Genomic DNA, 23,218 nt, shown 5'->3' on the forward strand with positions numbered 1-23,218 from the left:
GCGTGTGGTGCTTCGAACGCTTCAACAGTGAATCATTTTGCCGTTCAATTGATTCAAAGCTTTGAAAAGCTTTGTTTGTGTGAATCAAAGTGAATCTATCAGCGAATCAAAATGATTCACTGTTTCGAAGCGTTCAAAACGCCACACGCTGGTGACCCCTGCTGGTCAGAACAGTGGAAATGCAACAGAAACTCAGGCCAAACATCCATTTATTGGAAGTAAAATCTTTCACATGCATTTAATGAATCATCTAATACCATTAAATCATTGGGCTTGTTATTATTAACTAAAACTGTTCGTTTTTATTATACAAATGCATCATTAAAAATATCTAAAAATGATTTTAAAACAATCACAAATAAACCCCTCGGTATTAAACAAACATCTTAAAAAGATAACATGAACTGGTAACACTTTACAATAAGGTTTAATCTGTTAACATTAATGTACTAACATTAACTAGCAATGAGCAATGCATTTGTTACGGTATTTATTAATCTTTGTTATATTAGTTAATAAAAATACAGTGGTTCAACGTTTGTTCATGTTGGATACTAATGTTAACAAATACAACATTTTATTTGAATAATGTTTTCAAATATTAACTAAGATGAATAAATGCTGTGGAAGTATTACTCATTCTTAGTTCATATTAAGTAAAAACTGATAGCCTATTTGTTGGAGGTTTTCATGTAGGCTGTGAGAAATTGAACTTATAGGTTGATATACAAATCATAAACCATACTTTAAATAAACAATGATGATTTTTTTTTTGGATTGAAACAATGGCTAAAAAATTAACAACATTGCTCACATGTATACTATAGCATACTACTAATAACTTCTGATTCTGATACTTGATGTTTCTTTTACTTCCTGATTCTGATCACTTATTTATTTATTTTTCTATTTTTTTCTAGTTATTTTACTTTCTTTTAAAAGCCCACCTGTGGACAGGTGATGAAAATTAGCATGTATTCTATAATCACTAGAAAACAAATGCATATGGTCTGTCTCTGTCCAATGTAATTGTATGTCCATGTCAAATAAAGAGACATTCATTCATTCATTTTAAAATCTGGAAGGGTTTTGTCAACTAAAAAAATATACACATCTTTCCACAGCCTGCTATTCGTATCACATAGAAATGAACTTATTCTTTTGGTGTTTTATAGTTTTAAGACTTTACTTTAAGACTTCGCAGTCTTTATAGAGTGTGTAAAGAGTTTTTTATAATAAATGAGGCAGGATGAGGAGTCTAGGAAAGTGAATCTAGAGATCAGTACCACTGTGGTGAACAGGATTTGTCTAGATTGATGTATTTACAGCCTGTAAGGAATTGCTGCTATGACCTTTGAATTTAGCAGTTACAATATCTACATGTCTATGAATAGAAAAAATGTAAATAAAAGATATAACATATAGTATTCTTACTTTTTTAAGGGATCTTAGTGAAACAAAAATGTTCTAAACACACAAAAAAAGTGGCTTTACTTTACACACTTAATAAATCTAATCAAATCTTTCCAAAAAAATGTCCTTAGATACGAGTAATGTTGCTCTTGCCGCCTGTCTCAAAGAAATGACGTTATTATCTGCGACTGTTCTCAGTGCGCATGCGCGGTGTCCGTCCGGCGCATGTCGATGAGATTGTAACGACATGGCGGTGTTATTGGAAACAACGTTAGGAGATATCGTGATTGATTTATACACAGAAGAGAGACCGAAAGGTAATTAATAACATTAATGACAGGCGAAAAGTTTCAAAATATTTGCACTGCAAGTGCTAGCAAGATTACACCTAATGCTAGTTCTTTTAAGACAATCAACAAAACGTCGTAATAAATATAAGAAATCTCAACTTGATAACGTTAATTTCGTGATAATTTGCATGTTTGACCAGAATTCTAGTTGTTATAATATTTAATGTTTCACTAGAAGAGTACTAAACCAACTACATGATATCATGATATGTTATTAATATATGTACTGATTGATAACCAGAATTGTGCTTCTAATTTTCCAGCCTCGCTGAACTTCCTGAAACTGTGCAAAATCAAATATTACAACTATTGTCTGATCCACAATGTTCAGGTAATATATATATGTATGTCTTACATTCGGTGTGCATTTTGTGTGTGTTATATCGTTCAAACCATTAACGTTATAGTTTTTAGTTCTGAAAGTTACATTGTTTTCATAGAATCACATTCATCTCATAAATTCTAGGCAACATTTGATTACTGTAGGAGGATAAGTTAATGAATATTTCTACTGTAGTTATCACTGCACATCTGACTGTTGGCAGTAATGTTGTTGCATGTGTTCTCGACCCGGTCCAGAGAGATTTCATCGTTCAGACGGGAGACCCCACCGGCACGGGCCGAGGAGGAGAGTCTGTGTTCTGGTAAGCATCAGGTTCATGTTTTTGTGTTTTTGTGCTGACCGGATACACATGCGTTGTTGTGTGATGGTGATGTGTGTGTGTTTGCAGTAAGCTGTATGGTGATCAGGCACGCTTTTTTGAGTCCGAGAAGGTGCCCAGGATCAAGCATAGAAAGAAAGGGACGGTGTCTATGGTGAATAACGGCAGCGACCAGCACGGCTCTCAGGTTAATTGTGCACGTATATCTAATAAACAGTGTCTATGTGGATGTGGATGTCAGTGTTTGAGTGTGTGACTTTCTTTTGGCTCCCAGTTCCTGATCACCTCAGGGGAGAATCTGGATTATTTGGATGGCGTTCACACTGTGTTTGGAGAGGTCACAGAGGGCATGGACGTGCTCGCTAAAATCAACGAGACCTTTGTTGACAACGACTTCATCCCCTTTCAGGACATCAGGTAGGACTAAGTGTTTTTAGAGAGAGAACACATTTGTTATATTATTTTTTATTATGAAAGATATCAAATATTTTTGTAAGTGTATGAGAACAGGTATGCAGAGTCATCAATATTTAATAACTATTTAATAAATAAATCAAGTAGAGAAAGTCAGTAAGCATGTTTACATGCACCCTCATGCGATTATAATGGGATTTTGGCGATAATGCAATGAAACGTTACTTCACGTGAACACAATGCTTTGAGAAATATTCAATGTGATTACGCTCATAATCATAGTAACTAAACTCGCATTAAACTATGTGGCGTACACTCAAGCTGCGCATGTGCTTAGATGTACACGGATGACGTGTGTTGTTCACACAACTTCATGAATGAACTCCGTAACATTATTCTGAAGTTTTCCCTCCACTCTGAATCAATAAACTGTGTTGACTCGCAGTCTCTGCTCCGTCTTCATCCAGAGAGTGTGTGAAGAAAGCAATGCAGCGTAGGCTAACCCAGTTACAGCGGCACTCCAGTGTTCATCACGACGACGAATAACCTTCCAGTACGTCAAATGTGTTTTGCGTTTGATGAAAGTGGATTAAAACAAGGACCAGTAACACACTTACTGTATGTGAGTTCACCATTTGTAGAATGGCGGTAAAAATAACCACACTTCTTAGCAAATAATCAGAATATAATGAAAATCCACGTCACGTAAACATCTTGCTGTGACTCAGTTCTTACTCTGATTATTGGGAATAATGGCATTATTGGTGTACATGTAAATGTCGTGGATGTGTTCCTGTTGGAAAATGCCAGCTTTGGTGACTTGAGACCTTTGGAAGATACTAAGTTTTTTCCGAGGCACTTAGTTGCAAGTAAACTAGTTATTTACAAGGTGAACTGAGAAATATCCATGAAATCAGCCCCTCCAGTTAAACGTGATTATGCGATCGCATGATTGAGTGCATAATCAGCCAAAGTCAGCATATTTATGCGGGAGCGTTTTTTAAAATACGCCACACTTCCGCCGCTTAAATTGCTGATTTCCATGCAGAATATGCGGGGCTTGCATGATTTCATAATCCTCGCATTTTCGTTGCAAAAAAGTCACGTATATCGTAGCAGAAAGTTGAGAAATGTTGCGTTTGCTTCACAGGAGAGAATAATCATTTCCTCCTGTTTCCATGGGAACATTATGAAGTGACGTAACCTGTTGCCATTGGAACATTATGAAATGACGTAACCTGTTAGTTACCATGGGAACGTTATAAAGTGACGTAACCTGTTGCCATGGGAACGTTATAAAGTGACGTAACCTGTTGCCATGGGAACATTATGAAGTGACGTAACCTGTTGCCATGGGAACGTTATAAAGTGACGTAACCTGTTGCCATGGGAACATTATGAAGTGACGTAACCTGTTGCCATGGGAACATTATGAAGTGACGTAACCTGTTGCCATGGGAACGTTATAAAGTGACGTAACCTGTTGCCATGGGAACGTAATGAAGTGACGTAATTCGAAAAGCTGTAAAACAGGAGCACACTTTTATTTTCTTATATTTTATTTATTGATTTGTACAGAAGTTATAGCATATTCCTTCTGTAAAGCTACAGAACGTGTTTGACTCATCAGTGTTTTGTAAGTTTGATGTGTTTATTAAGGTCTGAAATAAAACAAAGTAACTGTGATGTATGCTTGCTTATCATAGGAAGGAAGTAATAAGAAATGACTCGTTATATTAAGGCAGGAGCCGAGTGAGAACGGTGTTGGGGAATCGCTTGTTTTTCTCTTTTTTTTTTTGTAAGTTCCCGCAATTTCACCAGATTAAACTGCATAAATATCCCGCATTATCCATCACATTTTTGAAGAAAGCGGGACGCATATTCAAGGAGTTTTGCCCGCAACAATCACCATCTGGATGGACCGTGAAATAATTCAGATTAATTTGCTGTATTATTTTGGTATAATTCATTTTCACCGCTAAATAACACAAAAACCAAACCAATGCTGCCTGATCGCTTTTCGTGCCGGTTAGCTGGTTTAAGCTTTAGTTGATGAAATGGTGTTTGAGTTTCTGTGAATCATTCAAGTCTATTTCAGTGATGGATTCAAAACCATGATTCAGCTATTTGTTTGCGTCTTCACACAAATCGGAAGAATCTGTGTTGTTTTTATGTATTAAAAAATATACATTAAGCAATATCACACGAATGAGTGCTTTTGTTTTGAGTATTAATAAACATGATTGACAAGTTAGACCTGGCTCAGTTACAGCATGAGTGTGACATGTGACAATATCGGGGACGGTTTTCATTATAAACACAGTGTGGCCATTTACTCTTAATTCTGCCGTGGCTTTATTTGGATGATGTTACACACAGTAGTGGCGTTCCAGAATGAATCAAGTGTTTTGATCAAATCAGTTGAATAATTCAATGACTCACAACTGAAAACCCTTTGACTGCCCGTGTCTGGAAGGCACAAACATAGACACCAATTATACGAGTGTGTTTCACAGTACACAAATTCCCACACTTTAGATTTCCTCATAGTTTTGAGGTTTGGGTGGTCCAGATTCATAGACGCAAGAGCTGCTTTGTGCTCATCAGATACACTGTAAAAAATATTTTCAAGATTTGTTATCGCAACATATTTTCTTTTGTCAAATCAACTTTATAATAATTTATTTAGTTGAGATAACTTATTATTTTGAGTTTCTGATGTTAATCTCCTTCATTGTATTAACTCACTTTTTCCAGTTAAAGATGAACTGAACTGAAAAATATCGACGTTGAAAACGTGTTGTTTATGACAATTAAAAGTAAATTACACTAAACATTTTTTTTAAATATATATTAATATAGCTTTTTTAAGCAACGCAAAATTGCGCTTGTTAGCGCTGGCAGTTCCGATGACGTCACTGGCATGGTAGGACCCGCGGAGCGCCATAGACAACAGCTGTAGGTCCTGTATACACAGACGAAAATGAGCGCTTTTAACGGCATGGATTACTCATTTGAGCCCGTGAGGGACAGGCCGGTAGTGTCTAACTACCACCACATGGAGGACGATCAGTTTCAGGCTTCACTTGCAGTACAGGATCGTTTGGGGGAAAGTGACTGTGGGCGCGAGCGCTGTGGAGCATAGACCCTGCACGGAGACGATCTGTTGCAGAGAGGTCAACATGGACATTTATTGATCGGCGAAAAATGCATCACCATGCACCGTTCATTTCGGATGCTGTTCAGTGAGAGAAACGTGTTGAAGGATGCTATGCTGTCTCTAATGGATGTCCGAGCTGAGACGCTGGACCGCCCCATAAGTAGCAGGGTATTTTACGAATAGGTGACGGCTGGGCTAACTTGTTACACTTTTCTCAGATTGTTTAGGTTAACAGCGTACTGGCAGTTCACTCTATGGGCGAGGGTGCATTTAGGAAGGAGAATCCCATCCTTTACAGTGAACTATACATCAGGGATCTTTTCCCCCTCACCTGAATATCAAGGATTCGAGTAACGTTAACGTGATGCATTGAACTTGTAACTTGTGTAAATAAAACATTTCGTGCATTGTCAGACGTTTCATGTACTCATTGACGAAAGTACACATCTCTAAATAGTGTTTCGCAAAAAAAATCTGTTTCCTCAGCCATGTCAGCGAGCCTCAGACTGTTTACAAGCTACGGCTGTTCTGCTGGTGCGGGTAGGCAACGGAGTGGCTTACCATGCCAGTGACGTAGTCGAACGTTGAAATCCAACATGGCGGCGCCCGTGTAACAAAAACAACACTTTCAATGTACCATTTTATCCCTTTTAACAAATTCTGCCATTTTAAAAATTGTACCAATGAGAATAAATAAAATACATCTGTTATATCACCTTTTCTCAAATTTCAGTTCAGTTCATCTTTAAATCAACTTTAAATTTTAAGGCAACCCAGGTTACTTACTTTTTTAAGTTAAACCAACAATATTTTTTTTACAGTGTAGTAATCACAACATTTTTTCTTTTGTCAAATCAACTTAAATAATTTATTCAGTTCAGATAACATATAATTTTGAGTTTCTGATGGTTAAATTAATCTCCTTCATTGTATTAACTCACTTTTTCCAGTTCAATTTCCTTGGTGTCACGAAGTGGTTTTGTGTGTTTTCGTTATTAGTTATTGCCCGTCTATTATTTATCCCAGGTGTTTCTCATTTCTCACGCCCCCTTGTTATCTTGTCTAGCTCGTTTTTCATTGATTATTTAAGCCCTGTGTTTCTGCCCTGTCTTTGTTGGTTGTTGAATTTATGTGTGTTACGTTGGTGCTTTCACGTCTCTCGAGTCTTGCTTCTAGTGTCTTGTTTTAAGTTTGTTTAATAAAGCTACACTGCGTTTGGACCCAGCCTCAGCTCTGTTTCTCCGCACAGCGTCACACTTGGCTTTTGGCTTGCTTAGTTGGGGACATTTAATATTCAACAATATTATTGATCTGCCTTACTGAGGGTGGTTGTAAAAAGCGCTGTATAAATAAAGGTGACTTGACATTGTGTTTTCTCCAATCTTCTCAAAACTCTGGATTCTGATAGAGGGCCACAAGACTTTGCAAAAATGGAGGCTCTAGACCCTTCCAGAGCTGTGATATCGAAATTCAAAATTTCGACCCTGAAAAAGAAAACGACAGTGGTGCCCCTTTTTTTTTTTTTCCGTTTTCGGGCGAAAAAATAAGTTTCTCCAATCTTCTCAAAACTCTGGATTCTGATAGAGGGCCACAAGACTTGGAGGCTCTAGACCCTTCCAGAGCTGAGATATCGAAATTAAAAATTTCGAGCCGAAAAAAAAACGACAGTGTTACCCCTTTCGTTTTTTTTTCATTTTAGGGCGAAAAATTAAGTTTCTTGACATTGTGTTTGCAGGATTAATCACACGGTGATTCTGGATGACCCGTTTGACGATCCCCCGGGCCTCCCGGTTCCAGACCGATCGCCTGAACCCACTAAAGAGCAGCTGGACGTGAGTGTCTTCATTCAAGCTCACTAAATTACAATACTGACAGATTTATGACAACTTAGTTTGTAAAAAATCCTAAAATTAGCATGCAGAGTCCGCTAGTAGTAAACAATGATTTCCCAATTCAGTTAAATGTGTTGGTCCACCTCCTCTCATTAATAATGAATCCAGTTTGGAAAGAAAGTAATGTTTTTTTTAGTTTGGGTATGAGCCGCACTAAAAGAAAAGGATCATGTGTTTCAAAATAGCTTGATGATTTTTTTTTTCTCCCCAAAGTTTCAAAGATGAAAATGCAGATAAATAGCTATCGATCTGACTCTGAAGTGCATGAAACGAGTCAGTAATACCAACGAGTTTTATTTTTTCTGCTTGAACCTTCTACTTGGTAACACATTTGCATAATTCCAGCCTATGATCTTCATTGGCTGCCCGCGAACAACACCATCTGACCAATCAGAGTGGAGGAGGCTTTCTAAACCCCTCCTTTCTGTTTCAGACACTGAGAAAAAATGAAATTATGATGATTATGGTGAAATTGAAAGTGTTTTTTGACCTTGTATGCGTGTAAACATGTAGGAGACTCCAAAACAAAATTAGGAGCCTTTAAAATAGCATAATAAAGACATTTTAAGTATTATAAAATAATAGGGCTGTGCAAAAATTAATTGCGATTAATTGCATCCAAAATAAAAGTCTGTGTTTACATAATATATTTGTGTGTGCTGTATATAATTATTTTGTATATATAAATGCATGCATGTATATATGTAAGAATTATTTGCGCTTAAATTCTGTATATATATATGTATATATATATATATATATAAATACAAAATCTATATTATATAAATATAAATATTTTATATATGAATAACTCATTTTCTTAAATATGTACATGTAAACACAGACTTTTATTTTGGATGTGATTAATCGCAATTAATTTTTGCACAGCCCTATAAAATAAGCAATGGGTTCAGTTCCTAAGAAATACATGACCTGATTATTTTATAATTGTGTGTAAAACATTTACATTATTATGTTGAATATTAAACTTTTTATATGTTCACTTGTAAACCCTTTAAATGTAGTGGTTTAATGCTAATATAACCATATGAATTATTATTATTATTGCAGTGTGTGTGTGTGTGTGTGTGTGTGTGGGGTGCTATTCAAATCAGAAAGAGCAGGTGATGTGTTTTTGTGTTTATAAATGTGCTTTGTTATTGATTTTAGATTGAATGATCCATGCTTTACATGTTTTAGAGTGGTCGGATCGGGGCAGACGAGGCCATAAACAATGATGACGAAGATGCTGAGCAGCTGGATGAACTGATAAAAGACAAGGAAGCAAAGACACAAGCCATTTTACTAGAGATGGTAAAGTTGATCACTTCAGACATGTTTTACTGATCACCTCATGCTGTTAAACATGTGAATGTTTTCTTCGTGTTGAAAGGTGGGTGATCTGCCAGATGCAGAAGTCAAGCCTCCAGAGAACGTGCTGTTCGTGTGTAAACTGAATCCTGTGACCACAGATGAAGATCTGGAGATCATCTTCTCACGTTTCGGCTCCATTAAATGGTGAGATAATACAATATTTTACTGCTGTATTAGTTCCAATGATAGATAGTCTCTCACTCGTCGTTGTGGATAAAGATTGCGAGTGAAATTTAGGGCTGGGAACTGAAAGATTACATTTTTGATCCTCTGCAAGGGTTGATCCAAGGACCTTTACCTTTTGTGCTCTTAAAGCACTTTTAGTTAGTGGTGCGTTTCTTGTTTTATATATGAGTGATCTGTCATTAAATAAAAACTCATTACACAGTACATTAGGGTTCAAAACTCACTATTAGCTATGACTTTTAACTAGGGATGCACGATATATCGGCCAGCATATCGATAGCGACCGATATATGTCATTTTTAATGTTATCGTTATCGGCCTGGTAAGAAAACGTGGCCGATATATTAAAGCCGATAAATGATCTATTATTCCCTTCAGCTGTTTATGTTTTTGAATTTCTTGAAATAGGATTGAAATCTCTTCAAAAAATGAAAATACGGTTCGGTACAACATGTGCAGCGCGAACCTGTCATATCGGCTATACAACACTATAATGAGAACATCATTATAATCGTGCGCTTGGGACATGGGTTTTATTGTGAGACTTTTGTTTTTGTAATCAGGCTCTAAAATTAGATGCATATTTGGATTTGAGTTTATCGGCCGATATATCGGTAATCGGCTTTCAAATATAAAGAATTATCGGTATCGGCCAAAATTTTTTATATCGGTGCATCCCTACAATAAACTCCTAATTACTGCTTATTAATAGTTAGTAAGGTAAGGTAGTTAAGTTTAGGTGTTGGGTAGGGTTGAGGGATGCAGAATAAGACATCAAAGGTATAGTTAACCCAAACACGACAATTCTGTAAGACTTTTGTTCGTCTTCAAAACAAAACGTTAATGAAGAGATCATAAAACTGATCCATATGAATTGAGTGGTTTAGTCCAAATGTTCTGAAAAGACATGATTGCTTTATACGATGAACATAAACATTTATCAACTCGCAAAGCACTTGTAATAAACAAAAGCTAATGCGAGAACCAATGAGGTTCATCCTCGTGTTACGCATCACGTTTGAGCTTCAGCGAGAGGTTTGTTCTGGCACTTCAAGGAGATTTGTCTGAGCTTCTGTTTGTTCACTGATCAATGTTTTTATGTGGATTAAATTGTTCATCATATAAAGCGTCTTGTAACAAAGATGGCGTCCCTTTTTTGAAAATTTATACTGAACCGCTTAATTCATATGGATTAAGTTTTAATGAACGTTTTGAAGCATCAAAGTGGTAGTTGTTCAGGTAATGGAGGGACAGAAAGCTCTCAGATTTCATCAAAAGGATCTTCATTTTTGTTCTGAAGATGAGCGAATGTCTTATTTGTTTGGAACTAATTTGTTTGGTGACTAATTAATGACAGAATTTTCATTTTTTGGGTGAACTATCCCTTTAATATGTGTTTTATAAGTATTAATATCCATGATAATAAGCAAATAGTTAATAGTGAGTTAAGTGTCACCATAACTTTGCTATTACAGATTTGAAGTGAATAAACACAGTAAACGTATTTTAGTTGTATTTGACTATGCCATGTGTGTATGTATTTCTTTTTTTATTATTATTATGTAAATCATCTTTCTTTTGATTGAGAGGGGGCTGAGGGTTAAGCCGGCAATACATTCATCGGGGACTGTTTTAGCAGCAGGCAGCATGTAAAGCACACGCAGTATTTTCTGTATGCATGGCATGCCCAGATGTGCGTTATGCAACCAAGCACACTGTGTGGAATACTGTATCCCACAATGCAATGTGCTTTGTGACCTTCTATTTCAAATGTGACAGATGAGCTGGATAATAATATCTGGTGTGATTAAAAAAAACTAGGCCAACTTCGTGACTAGATACTGGGTTCGTACGGTCATGAACATGTTTAAAATAGCAATTTTCAGGCCTGGACATTGTTTAACTAATATTATCAATTAAACAGAGACTCTTCCAAATGTTTCTGGGTTTATTCTTTCTTCAAAGACATTACAATGCTTAGCATTCAGGCTTTGTCAAGTGTCCTTTTGTTCTCTGCTTAGAGTAACATCTGGCACAGTTGCAAATTGTACTACAATTATTATTAAAAACGACATTAATAGACATTCATGTTAGTTCATATATGCTATGATAAATTTGAACATGGATTTTTATTATTTTACTTTAGGTCATGATTATTTGCCGAAAAGTCACGGAAATCTGTGGTTAAAACCCTCTAGGGTTCTTCGGGTCAATAATGACCTGAAGTGTTAAAATAAAAAAATGTTAAAAATCGTAGCTTCATCGGAATGGTCCGAAACTTGGTGACTTTAATGGTACTTGGTATATGAACACCCAAAAAAATTGGGGACAGGATTTGAAAAGTCGAAGTGGTCGTAAAAAAATAGTCACACTCAGGACCTTCGGGTCAAAAATGACCCGCATAGGTAATGAATCGGAAATTGGCAAAAATGTGGAAAAAAAATTTGTGCGTACAATCTACAAATCAGCAACGATCTTGAAAAAAGCACACAACAGTGAAGGGGTGAATCTATAAAACATCAAGAGTGCAAAACAGACACACACACACACACACAAACACACCAAAAAATTCAGATTATACATGTGTTTTGCCTTTTTAAAATGCTCAGTTTGTCCACCAGATGGCATCCATCTCATTTCAAAAATTGCTTTTATGAGGCCTAGGCTTGACTCCAAAATGAAATACAGCTTTAAAAAAATAAATAAATAAATAAATATTTTTTTCTATTATATTCAATGGAGGAAATTTGGTCATAATAATTGCATTTATACTAATTATCAATTTTTGAAATTTTCTCAAAACACCAAAAATCTCAAAGTTTTTAAAAATTATGATTTTCTTTTTTAAATATGAATCCCGCCCTTTGGGTCAATTTTGACCCGAAGTTCCCGAGTGTGACTGTTAAACGAAGAACCCCAGAGGGTTAAAGACGCTTATGAACCATTCACATACTGCTAATTAAACATGTGCTTGTGATAACAGATGTAGCATACTGTTGTTTGAAGTGCTTATCTTGGCGTATAGCATCACACAGGCGGGATGTCCCGCGTGCGATTAATAGTATGCTAGTATTCGGCTCCGACCATAGCCTGGGCCTGAGTCTTAGTGCAATGCTGTTCAGGGGCATCGGTGTGTGATATTCATAGGCACACACACATCAAACTTCCAGTCTCTTCTGTTGGGTACGTTACAGTGTGTGTAGTGTGTGTTGTCTGCTGGCTTTGATCTAACATGTTAATGTTCATTTGCAGTTGTGAGATCATCAGAGACTGGAAAACAGGAGAATCTCTGTGCTATGCATTCATCGAGTTTGACAAGGTTGGTAAAGTTTCTAATGAAATCCGGTTAGATTAAATCATCTGTATGCGACGTCTACACTGAAGATCCAGATGGCTTCGCTGTCATTATAATGGGTTCCCACCACTCACATCCGCTGTAGATACGATATAAACATCTCAGAATCTGTGTGTTTGTTTGACTCAAGGTTACTAATTGTCCTCTACAGCTTCTGGACACTTTTAAGCAAAATTAAAAGGTCTCTGTTCTGTATATCTGCCATATCTTTACACTAAAAAAGGGGTTTATTGTGTGTCCAATGGGCTTTTGAATTTTTGAAAATGATTTAAGTGGGTTACTCTGGGAGGTCATCAAATGGTCGTATACATGGAATTATCAATGCATTTGTGTATATTATTTAATAAGGAGGAGGACTGTGAAAAAGCGTACTTCAAAATGGACAACGTGCTGATAGACGACCGTCGCATTCATGTGGACTTCAGCCAGTCTGTGTCTAAGATCAAATGGAAAGGCAAAGGTAAGTCTGTCGTGCTTATTAAACGCACACCCTGTAAAGTAATAGAAATATAATTATTAGCTATGTTTCCATTTAAAGTTGTGCAACAATATCGTATAAAGCAGCGTTTAAAATAGTCATTTCCTGGGAAATCGGCACCAAAACGTTCCTGCAATCGGGGAAGAAACTGGAGCCCGACCGATAAAAGATTTTAAAGGCCGATACCGATACAAATATTTGTTGGTTTTAAAATCCGATATTTTTATTTTTTATTTTTTTTATTTCAGAAACGCGCAACACAACATTAACAGATTTCCCTAACATTAGTTATGAGTTTTAACTAAAATAATATGATAATGCATTTTAAAAAGCACTGATGGGGATGTTCTTTTAATTGTTATTCAAGCAATGTATGTATCGTGCCCAACTCAACGAGTGTAGAGCGCCCTCTGGTGGACAAACGTGTTTGTCAAGCGTGTTTCGTCCGTTTTTATTTTATTGTTGAAATATTCATTTATCGGCCATTATAACTGCAGATACCGATAGTTTGGAAAATGCCTAATATCGGCGGTCTGGCTCTAGAAGAAACTTTGGCTCTTTTTCCTCCATCATAAATGAGGCTCAGCAAACGCCGCCATGATCTCTTGCGTTCGGATGCTGGGGTTTGGGAACACACTCGTGTGACGCTTCTGGAGGGAATTAAACCAAATCACTCTCATGACAGACTTTGACTCGGGCGTTTCAGAACCGCCAAACCAACATTTGAGATGCGATTGGTCCGCTGGATACTCCTTTTATCCAATCACAGCCTTTGCTGAGGCAAAGTCACTGGAGTTTTTGTTGCATTGAGGGATTTATTCTGTAAATGTGTTTCCATCGTAGTTCATGCGCATGTCGTCTTACCGTATAAAAAAAATGTATCCTCCTCAATTGAGTGTGTACGTTTTTTTTTTTTTTTTGTGGTGCTGCTCAGTCATTGTTGTTTATCTGCAATGTTAATCAGTTTAGTTGTGTTAATGGGATATTTCAGGATTTAGCATTAAGCTTTGTATTAGAAATTACCGTGCTTTCCACCCTCATATCCCCCTGAGACGAGAGATTTATGTATATTTTGTCTGGAAGAAATCCTCCGATGACACAAAAAATCGTCATTTTGCGTCATCGGAGGATGTTTTGTGCAGAGGTCTGTCCTGCATGTCCTCAACCGACCCATAGAGGGCGATCTCACTCACAGAATGAACACATAGTGTCGGCCATCTTGTTTTGGAAGCTAAGCTAGCAGGCTCTTGTTCTGTGGAGAAAGCTGAGTAGTCGGGGTTACGTCCTCTTTTCCCCGGACATGTCCGGCCGTCGATGTCCGGGATTCAGCTTTTGCTTTCTGCAGTCGCCATTCATTGTTTACATGCACAGCTTTTGTTTCAGTCTAACTGAAATCATTCCTATTGGTGGATCTGAATGTAGTGTTTACATGAACACTAAACAAGTGATCGGTTGATGTGCGTTTTAACATGGCTAAAAAAATTCCCGCTCCTCCGTGAGAGATACGAGACGGAGACTTGTTGTTTAACGACTGCGATCTGTTACCGGTGGGCGTGGCCTCCTAGGGCAGCGAAGGAAGTGCATTCTGGGAGTTGTTGTCTTTCCACATAAGCCAAGAATACATTTTCTCAGTCGAGACTCTCATTTCTTCTACATAAATGACCCATTTTAAATACACATTCATCTTTCCAAAGGTGAAGTATCCCTTTAAAGGAGTAGTTCACTTTTGAAAAAAGACTTTTACTCGCCCCCATGTCATCCGAGATGTCCATGTCTTTCTTTCTTCAGTCGAAACGAAATTACGGTTTTTGATGAAAACATTCCAGGATTTTCTCCATATAATGGACTTCAATGGGAACCAAACGGTTTAAGGTCCAAATGTAAGTTTCAGTGCAGCTTCAAAGGGCTTTAAACGACTCCAGACGATGAATAAGGGTCTTATCAAGCAAAATGATCGCTCATTTAATAAATAAATAACAAAGGTTAAGTTTTATAAGCTCAAATGCTCGCCTTGCTCTGTTCTGTAACGCACCCCTGTTCGTACTCGTTCATCAAAATGAACAAATCTTTTTACGAGTCATTTGGTTCATTCGGCGAAAGAAACGAACGAATTGATTCGGAAAAACATTTGTTCATTTTGATGAACGAGTTCGAACAGGAGAGTCACGAACGCGCACCACAGAACAGAGCAAGGCGAGCATTTGATCTTATAAAACTTAAACTTTGTTATTTTTTTAAAAAAATGAGCGATCGTTTCGCTTGATAAGACCCTTATTTATCGTCTGGAGTCGTTTAAAGCCCTTTGAACAAGTTTGCAGTTTGCACTGAAAGTTTCTTTTGGACCTTGAACCGTCTGGACCCCATTGAAGTCCATTATATGGAGAAAATCCTGGAATGTTTTCATCAAAAACCTTAATTTCTTTTCGACTGAAGAAAGAAAGACATGGACATCTTGGATGAGTAAATTATCAGCACAAGTTTTTTGAAAAGTGAATGACTCCTTTAATGTGTTGTGCATTTAAGTAATACATATATTTATAGTCAGTATGTTTCATTTCTAGGTGGGAAGTACACCAAAGATGACTTCAAGGCCTATGAGAAAGACCTGGACAACAAATCCAAACTGGCTTTGAAAGACAAAGTCAAAAGCAAGCAGGAGTATCCTTCTGATAATCCCTGTACAGTCCAATCTACAGCAGAGACGGCTCGGGTTTAGTCATCAGGACATCACCCTGACAAGGAGCTCATGTTATTGATCTAACCGTTAGGGTTGGGTATCATTTGAATACCCAAATTGATTCTCGTATCGATTCTGATTCCGATTCCTTGTTTCGATTCCGGTTTCTAACGATTCTCGATTCCGATTCTTTTAAGAGGCAGGGTCAAAAAAGTTTAGCTAACCTTGCTAACCAACAGCCTTTCTGAAGGAAATACTCCTTCTGTAAAAATACTCCTTTTGTCACAAATTTTGCATTTTGCCGAGATTTCGTTATTTTTAGAAAAGTGAAGCCACACTTTGGATCGCTGACGTAAGGTACTCATCTTCGACTCGATGCCAACACTTCCGGTAGACGCTTCTTCGTTGGTGTTGTTCAGCGGTTTCTTCTTCCGCTCGGCGGACTGTGAATATCGAAACTAGGATTGGAAATTTAACTTTTGAACGATTCTGGGAAAAAATCGAAAAGTTAGTCTCGGTTCCAATCGATACTCGATTCTCGATACCCAACCCTACTAACCGTTACACATTAATGACTAGGACGGCTTTAATCTTTTGGTTTTAACCTCTTAACCTGCTTTTCTTATCGCAGTAGCTGTGAAAACTGCTATTTTAATTACAAAAATAGATAACGAATCTTCCCACAAGTACGTCCTTCTTAACTGTTTCCTAAAGCTCCCGGTATGAGCTTCTCTTAGATGAGGAAGAGGACGACCGAGAGAAACGAGACCGGAAACGACACTCGGACTACGAAAGGACCAAGGATAAGAAGTCAAAGGTACGATGCTGTGGATTTGAATAGTCGAGTGGCTGTTCGTTCTTCAGACTCTGCCGCTATAATCTTTACTCTTTTATACAACAAAGTCAGTACTTGTATCAGCCCACGAGCAGACAGAGGCAGGACCACAGGAGGCGGGAGAGAAAGGGATGGTAAACATCAGCACATTTCGTTGGATCGTCTTTGTTGTGTCTTCCTCAATGATCACAACAGGCTCGTATCTGCAGCACACAACACAAGAGCACACGGCATATAAAACACAACCGCTTTAAATGTGTGCGACATAAACGCTGTGCATGTGTGACGCAGGTCTGCAGTATCTTAAAGGGGACATATCATGCCAAATCCACTTTTTTAGCCCTTAAATGCATTTTGTTGTATATTTGGAGTGTTTATAAGGACAGAAAAGATGAAATTATTCTCTTCAGGTGCTTCGTTTATATCTTTATATTCTGTTTTGGTCATATTTTTCAGCCTGTTCAGATTTTTCTGTTCTTGATGACGTTTTTTGAACTATCACGTCACAGTATTTGCAGCGGAACTGACAAATAAGGACATTGACTACCGGCCCAACACTTCGAGCAATCCGCCATTATTATTTCTCGCTCCGATTTTGTAGTCCGAGCTCAATGATGCAGAAGTTACGAGAGGGCAAGTCAAAATGTTCGGTTGTTGGATGTACGTTAGTGACCTGAAGCACTTCAAGGATTTCCACTTCAACAACCTCCGCCAGTATAAAGAAGGGTTTGCCGATCGACTTCGTCTGAATGAGAGGTCAATTCCTTCTATCTTTGGAGGCGACGAACAGAGCGTTTCGATAAGCTGTAAATATCGTTAATAAAAATAAATTACTTTACTTTCTTAAAACACATGGTGGTCATGGTTTAGCAGTACCTTTGTCTTTCTTTGTTTTGGTTTTGAAGTAACGTTACACGTCTGCAGTATTATTGTTCTTGAGTTTCATCAATGCTCATTTAGCTGCTTTTCTAAACGTATCATATTATCAATACAGATTGTTTGTGGTAAGATTTTTAGTGGTAAGACCGTAGTCATTTATCTTGTCAGTGTGCTTGTTTTAACAAGAGAAATAGTCGACTTTCACTAATAACACAGAACAGTTAACTTACATTGTTCTGCAGGTTCGTCGTCGTCTTTATCAACTCGTTCGCATATGTTCGGCTTGATGGACAAGTCTTCTGTTGTTGACGTTTTATTAACGTGTGAATAAAAATGTTCTTTGAAGGTATCGTATATAATCGTATATCTCTAATCAAACTACAATAATGGCCGAACGGGGGAGTTGAACTGACCGTGAACTCAGTGACCTGGAGAGCGGGCGGGGTGTGACGCATCTCCTTTTTATTTAAAGGGGCCGCATTGAAACGGGTCGCTCACAGACGCACATCAGAAAAGGGGCTTGTGGAGCTATAATAATGAGGAATACAGACCCAAGCATTGCAGTTATGCTTTATATAGACCACAAATGTGCGAGAAATAATAATGGCGGATTGCTCGAAGTGTTGGGCCGGTAGTCAATAGGGCTGTCAACTTTAGTCGTTTAGTCGACTAATCGGTCGATGCCGTCTTGGTCGACTGACATTCTTATTGGTCGACCACGACCAGTTGCATTTTTTTTTTTTTTTTTTTTTTTTTTTTACCAATAGAAAGAATTTTTAAATGATCTACTCCTTGATATTTATTCATTTATAAGCAGTTATTTATTACTGTATTCTAAATATAATAAGCCTATGTTTTGTCCCCAACTTTAAAATGCTTTAATTTAGGCTATTTTTGTAACTGCGCTACAGTTTAGCGCACACACTACATTCGGGAACCGCACCTGTGGCTGGCTGCGCTTCTGCTCGCGCTCGGTAAGGGATGCTGTATTCATTCAGTTAGAACGCTGCTTGTTTTGGCTTTAGTCGACAAAATGTCCAGGAAATCTAAATCTTTTTGTCTGGCTGCATTTTAAAACAAAGACGACAAGACTGTGGAGGGAGGCGATCGCGTTGCTCCATTATGAGCGCGCAAGTCGCGCACCTACATTTGAAATCGAACTTGAGCGCGCAAAAGACGAGCAGCCTTTTAACGGCTATATCATGCTGACTCAATAGATTGTGTTTTCTTAATGTTTTCGTTTTTATTTGTACACTTGACGGTGACGCATTTGAAAATAGCCTAAATAATGCAACAAAACGAAAATAAACCTATACGCGGTCCTACAGCCTATTATTAGGAGTTTTTAAGTTATTTGGGGGTTTTTTTGTGTTGTTTAAAACGCCTTGATCGTCAGGACGAAAGTTAACCCATAGCTTTGAAAGTAAAGAAGAATATAAAGCCTGTATAAACGAGAGCTTTTGTTGGGATTTTTCATTAGGTGGCAGATAGCAGTTATATTTTTTGCAGCGTGTGGTGAGGTCAGGTGCGCAATTGTTACTATAGACCTAGGACAGAGCTCTTTACTTTTTGCAGTTAAAAAATCACTTAATTTTCAAAGAATTGTATTATTATTATAGTTTTATTTATTTGTGATGTTTTTTCGTTGTTGTTTTATAAATGCTCAATGACAATTGTTTAAAAAATGTTTAATCAAAACATCACGGTTTTTTTTTTTTAGTCGACTAATCGTTGAGCAGGACTCGACTTTGGTCGACTAAGGATTTCTTTGGTTGAATACAGCCCTAGTAGTCAATGTCTTTATTTGTCAGTTCCGCTGCAAATACGGTGACGCTGTAGTTCAAAAAACGTCATAGAAAACAGAAAAATCTGAACAGGTTGAAAAATATGACCAAAACAGAATATAAAGATATAAACGAAGCACCTGAAGAGAATAATTTCATCTTTTCTGTACTTATAAACACTCCAAAAATACAACAAAATGCATTTAAGGGCTAAAAAAGTGGATTTTGCATGATATGTCCCCTTTAATACAACCAGGAATGTCAGTGTTCATCTCTACATGTTTTATGGACTTCAGCGGCACACTGTATTTCCTGTGAAACGTTATAAAAGTATGTTCTGTACTGTACATGTGTAGTATGAGTGGAATATTCGTTATCATGTGACCGACCATCTTCAGTTGTCGCTTCTCCTCCATTCCCAATCCTGTCCACATACTGTGAATCCACACATGCTACTCGGCTAACATACTTTTCCCCGCCTACTATATAATATGGACTTAGGCGTATTTGGACACAGCGCGTTAATCTCGGGGGGAATTAACCGAATGAAATCTGTCTTGGTGTCACTTGTTTTTCTCAGTGTTGTGCCTCATCATTTGTTTTTCTCCTGTTTTCTAGGATCGCGACGAGAGTCGTAGAGAAAAGGATAAAGGCAGACAGCGGTCGCGTTCAAGAGACCGAGAGAGACCTAAGGATAAGGAGCGAGGCAGAGATCGAGACGGCGACCACAAACGCCACAGACGAGACCGCAGTCGCAGCCCCAAGAGATCCAAGCATTACAGCTGACGCTAGCACGGGCTACGTCCTGATCCCGCGGAGGAAGAGCACACTAGACGCGCTCTATCAGTCATTTCTCACGTCAGGAAATAACACTCAACATGTTTGTATTTTTTGAAGATTGCAAATTCATGGAATGTTAATAAAGTCAAAGTTCTAAAATGTTTCTGAAATGTGTGTATTTATGGTGTACGAGTGTTAGCATGGACACTCAGGTGAGCTCTAACTTCTGATAATGTCTGGTTTTGGTCTCACTCTGCAGACATGGGCAGTATTTCAATTAAATGCATTTGAAATACGCATTTAATTGCTTTAGTGTATTTTGTAATTTGTATTTTGCAGGTGTGGAAAAAATAAAATGTAGTTTGTAACAAAATATTTTGACGGAGTGTATTTGAGTATTTTAAATACTTAAATACTTTTTTTAAATACTTTTAAATGTGTGCAAATTCATTTTTGTCTCAGTGCATGCATTGTTTTAGTTTGACAGGGTCGGCCATAGACATCATATAGGTAGACGCCCTATCGACCGCTACTGCCTATTGGCACGGACGAGAATTGGAGCCGCCATCTTAAACCGGTCATCCGCTCCGCTCAGTGTATTCTGAATGGCAGGTGAAATGAGCTGTCAGCGCATTAAATTAATCATATCTCACTGAATACTTAACTGATTTTCACGCGTTTTTTTTTTGCTGCAAAGGTCATTCATGTAGCTGTGATACAGGACACATGGTTCGGCGTATTTTAATATCCATTGTAGGTTAACAGTAATATAATATTCTGATATAAGATATAAAGTGACCAGACACAATATATGTGATGAAGGATATAGTGTATTTTATAAATCACACACTATAAATATAATAAAGAAGCAGAAACAGATAGTAGCAGTAAAGTAAGATATTTTAATAAGTTGAAGAAACAGTTTATGATTGACACACGCACATACATACACACGAACAGACACACACTCTCTTTCTCGCTGTCTCTCACTCTCTCTCTCACACACACACTTTCACACACACAGAACGCAGCCACCTGTAATAAAAATTGAGAAGAAGCTTTTCAGCGTGTTTGCATCAGTAACGTTAATTTCTAAAAATTAAATTCGGACAACATTAAGGCTATACCTTATTTTATTGTATGTGGATGTAGGAGGGGAAAATGTCGAGACTAAAGCCATATTCGGATTAACTTTACAAGGGTAGATGGAGTAAGTTAATGTAATTTTACCACAGGACTTTTGTAATATCAATAGCCAAATCGCATGTGGTAAGATATAGGTTATCAATAAAACTAAAAGTTGGAGAGGTAACTCAATTTGCGCATCGCTGTCATGCGTGTATATTACGTTGCTTCCTGATGTGCGTAAACACAAATAACCTATACAACAGGGCAGTTGAATGCTTATCTGATAACCTAGAAGCTTTTGTAATTATTACTTTAACAGTTACCCCACCTCTCCATGCCGGGTGAACACCGGCTGATGCAGTAAACAGCATTTCACAACGATTTCAATACAGTAATAGCAAATATCCTTGCTCCTTCTCGATTATCTGGTAATATTCTATTCACAAAATACAACCAATAGTACGGTAATGTTAAGACTTACTTGTGAAAAGCCCTATTTTCGGTGGTCTGGCGATAAGAACAGGAAAATGCTTCACAGTGCTCTGGCATCTTATCTGCTGCCACGCAACGAAACTAGGAATACGACCGGTTCAAGATGGCGGAGTCTCTATATGATATCTATGGGGTCGGCGCTAGCTTAGCTTAGCACAATGAATGGATTCCCTTGTTGCCAGCTAGCATGTCCTGAGTAAAAGTGGTTAAAAAAAATAAACAAACCCACGTAATTACTTCTTGTGGCCTGCGTATTCACAACGAGTACAAATAGCGACGCAGATTAACACTCGGCGATTTCCTAGGCAGATATTGACTTGGGACTATATTAGGGGGAAGCACAGGCGAAGCACTGCAGCTAAGGCGAATCACTGCTACTGAGGCGCAGAGACGTCACGCATACCGGTGTTTTGCGCGTAAAAAAAAAAAAACTGAAGAAGAACATAGCGGCGCGACCTGCAACAAGTGTCTTCGCTTTAGGAGTATTTATTTTGAGAAGTTACAGCAAACATGGTAATTACCTGCATAGCAAAAGGTTGTGAGAACAAGCAAAGAACTACACGAATGTAATGTTTCACAGAAACTGAGAAATAAATGGCTAGCTGCTCTGTCTGGAGATCTGTAGCCTACATCAACGCCACTCGACAAAATAAAACAGTTTTGTTTGCGAACAGCATTTTGCACCAGAGGACTAACGTTACCCTTGAAAAAATGGAATATGTGCCCAGAAAGACGGTAAAGTCACTACGTCTGAAAGATACGGCCATCCCATCTGTTTTCAAAGCGCAGGCTGAACAAAGTAAGTTCTTTTATTACTCTCTTCCTTATGTTTATCGGTGTCTTTATTCTGTTGTAAGATCGATGCTGAGAAGCTTTATCTAGACTACGAACGTCATGTTGAATTCCACCTGTTTAGCATGAACAACCTGTTATCGTTATAACTTACCCATTTGGTCCATTCGGCGTGGCGCGTTTTTTTTCCAGTTCACCTTATCGCACCGGGGAAAAAAAACGAGTACTGCAGGATGGATCAGGGTTAGTGCCGTGAAATCCTCAGTAATGTTAGCTGTGACACAACTGCGGGCACGCTCATCTTATCTGACGCGTTGAGCCTGGCCATCGGCCCCACTCGCCACAGCACAGACACTCTCAGTTGGCATAGGTTGGCATATTCCCCCACATTCACACCACCAGTTCGTGTTGGCCCTCATCCTCATCCTCAGGCTGTTGAGCGATCGCAACATCCTCCTCCTCTCGGTCTATTTCTAAAGCACGCAGCTCCTCTTCTGAAAACTCTGGTTCAAATAGGTAACGTTATGGCTCTGGCTCTTGACTGTCTGAGAAGTCACCCTCTTCGTC

General features: G+C 38.0%; 1 protein-coding gene across 2 annotated transcripts; it reads left to right on the forward strand.

Annotated features, from left to right (window-relative positions):
* The first annotated feature begins 1,578 nt into the window (after positions 1-1,578).
* Positions 1,579-20,402, forward strand: ppil4 (peptidylprolyl isomerase (cyclophilin)-like 4). 2 transcript variants are annotated; one of them, XM_039666261.2, is made up of 14 exons: positions 1,579-1,730; positions 2,027-2,094; positions 2,343-2,407; positions 2,495-2,612; positions 2,700-2,842; positions 7,735-7,831; positions 9,092-9,205; positions 9,285-9,409; positions 12,704-12,770; positions 13,155-13,266; positions 15,846-15,942; positions 16,676-16,778; positions 16,865-16,930; positions 20,078-20,402. In XM_039666261.2, the coding sequence occupies exons 1-14, from the start codon at positions 1,661-1,663 to the stop codon at positions 20,243-20,245; spliced, it is 1,413 nt and encodes a 470-aa protein (XP_039522195.1). In that variant the 5' UTR covers positions 1,579-1,660; the 3' UTR covers positions 20,246-20,402. The 2 variants fall into 2 exon arrangements, with proteins under 2 accessions (XP_039522195.1, XP_039522196.1); XM_039666262.2 differs by lacking the exon at positions 16,865-16,930 and having other exon boundaries at positions 1,580-1,730.
* The last annotated feature ends 2,816 nt before the right edge of the window (positions 20,403-23,218 follow it).

This window comes from Pimephales promelas, chromosome 13, assembly GCF_988280905.1.
Source record: "Pimephales promelas chromosome 13, fPimPro1.hap1.1, whole genome shotgun sequence".
Taxonomy (NCBI): Eukaryota; Metazoa; Chordata; class Actinopteri; order Cypriniformes; family Leuciscidae; genus Pimephales; species Pimephales promelas.

Bases quoted from the DNA above. Each gene is read 5' to 3' on its own strand.
- ppil4 (XM_039666261.2), top strand. From the start codon at position 1,661: ATGGCGGTGTTATTGGAAACAACGTTAGGAGATATCGTGATTGATTTA. The intron at 2,408-2,494 runs GTAAGCATCAGG...GTGTGTTTGCAG, and splicing joins GGAGGAGAGTCTGTGTTCTG to TAAGCTGTATGGTGATCAGG. The intron at 9,410-12,703 runs GTGAGATAATAC...GTTCATTTGCAG, and splicing joins CGTTTCGGCTCCATTAAATG to TTGTGAGATCATCAGAGACT.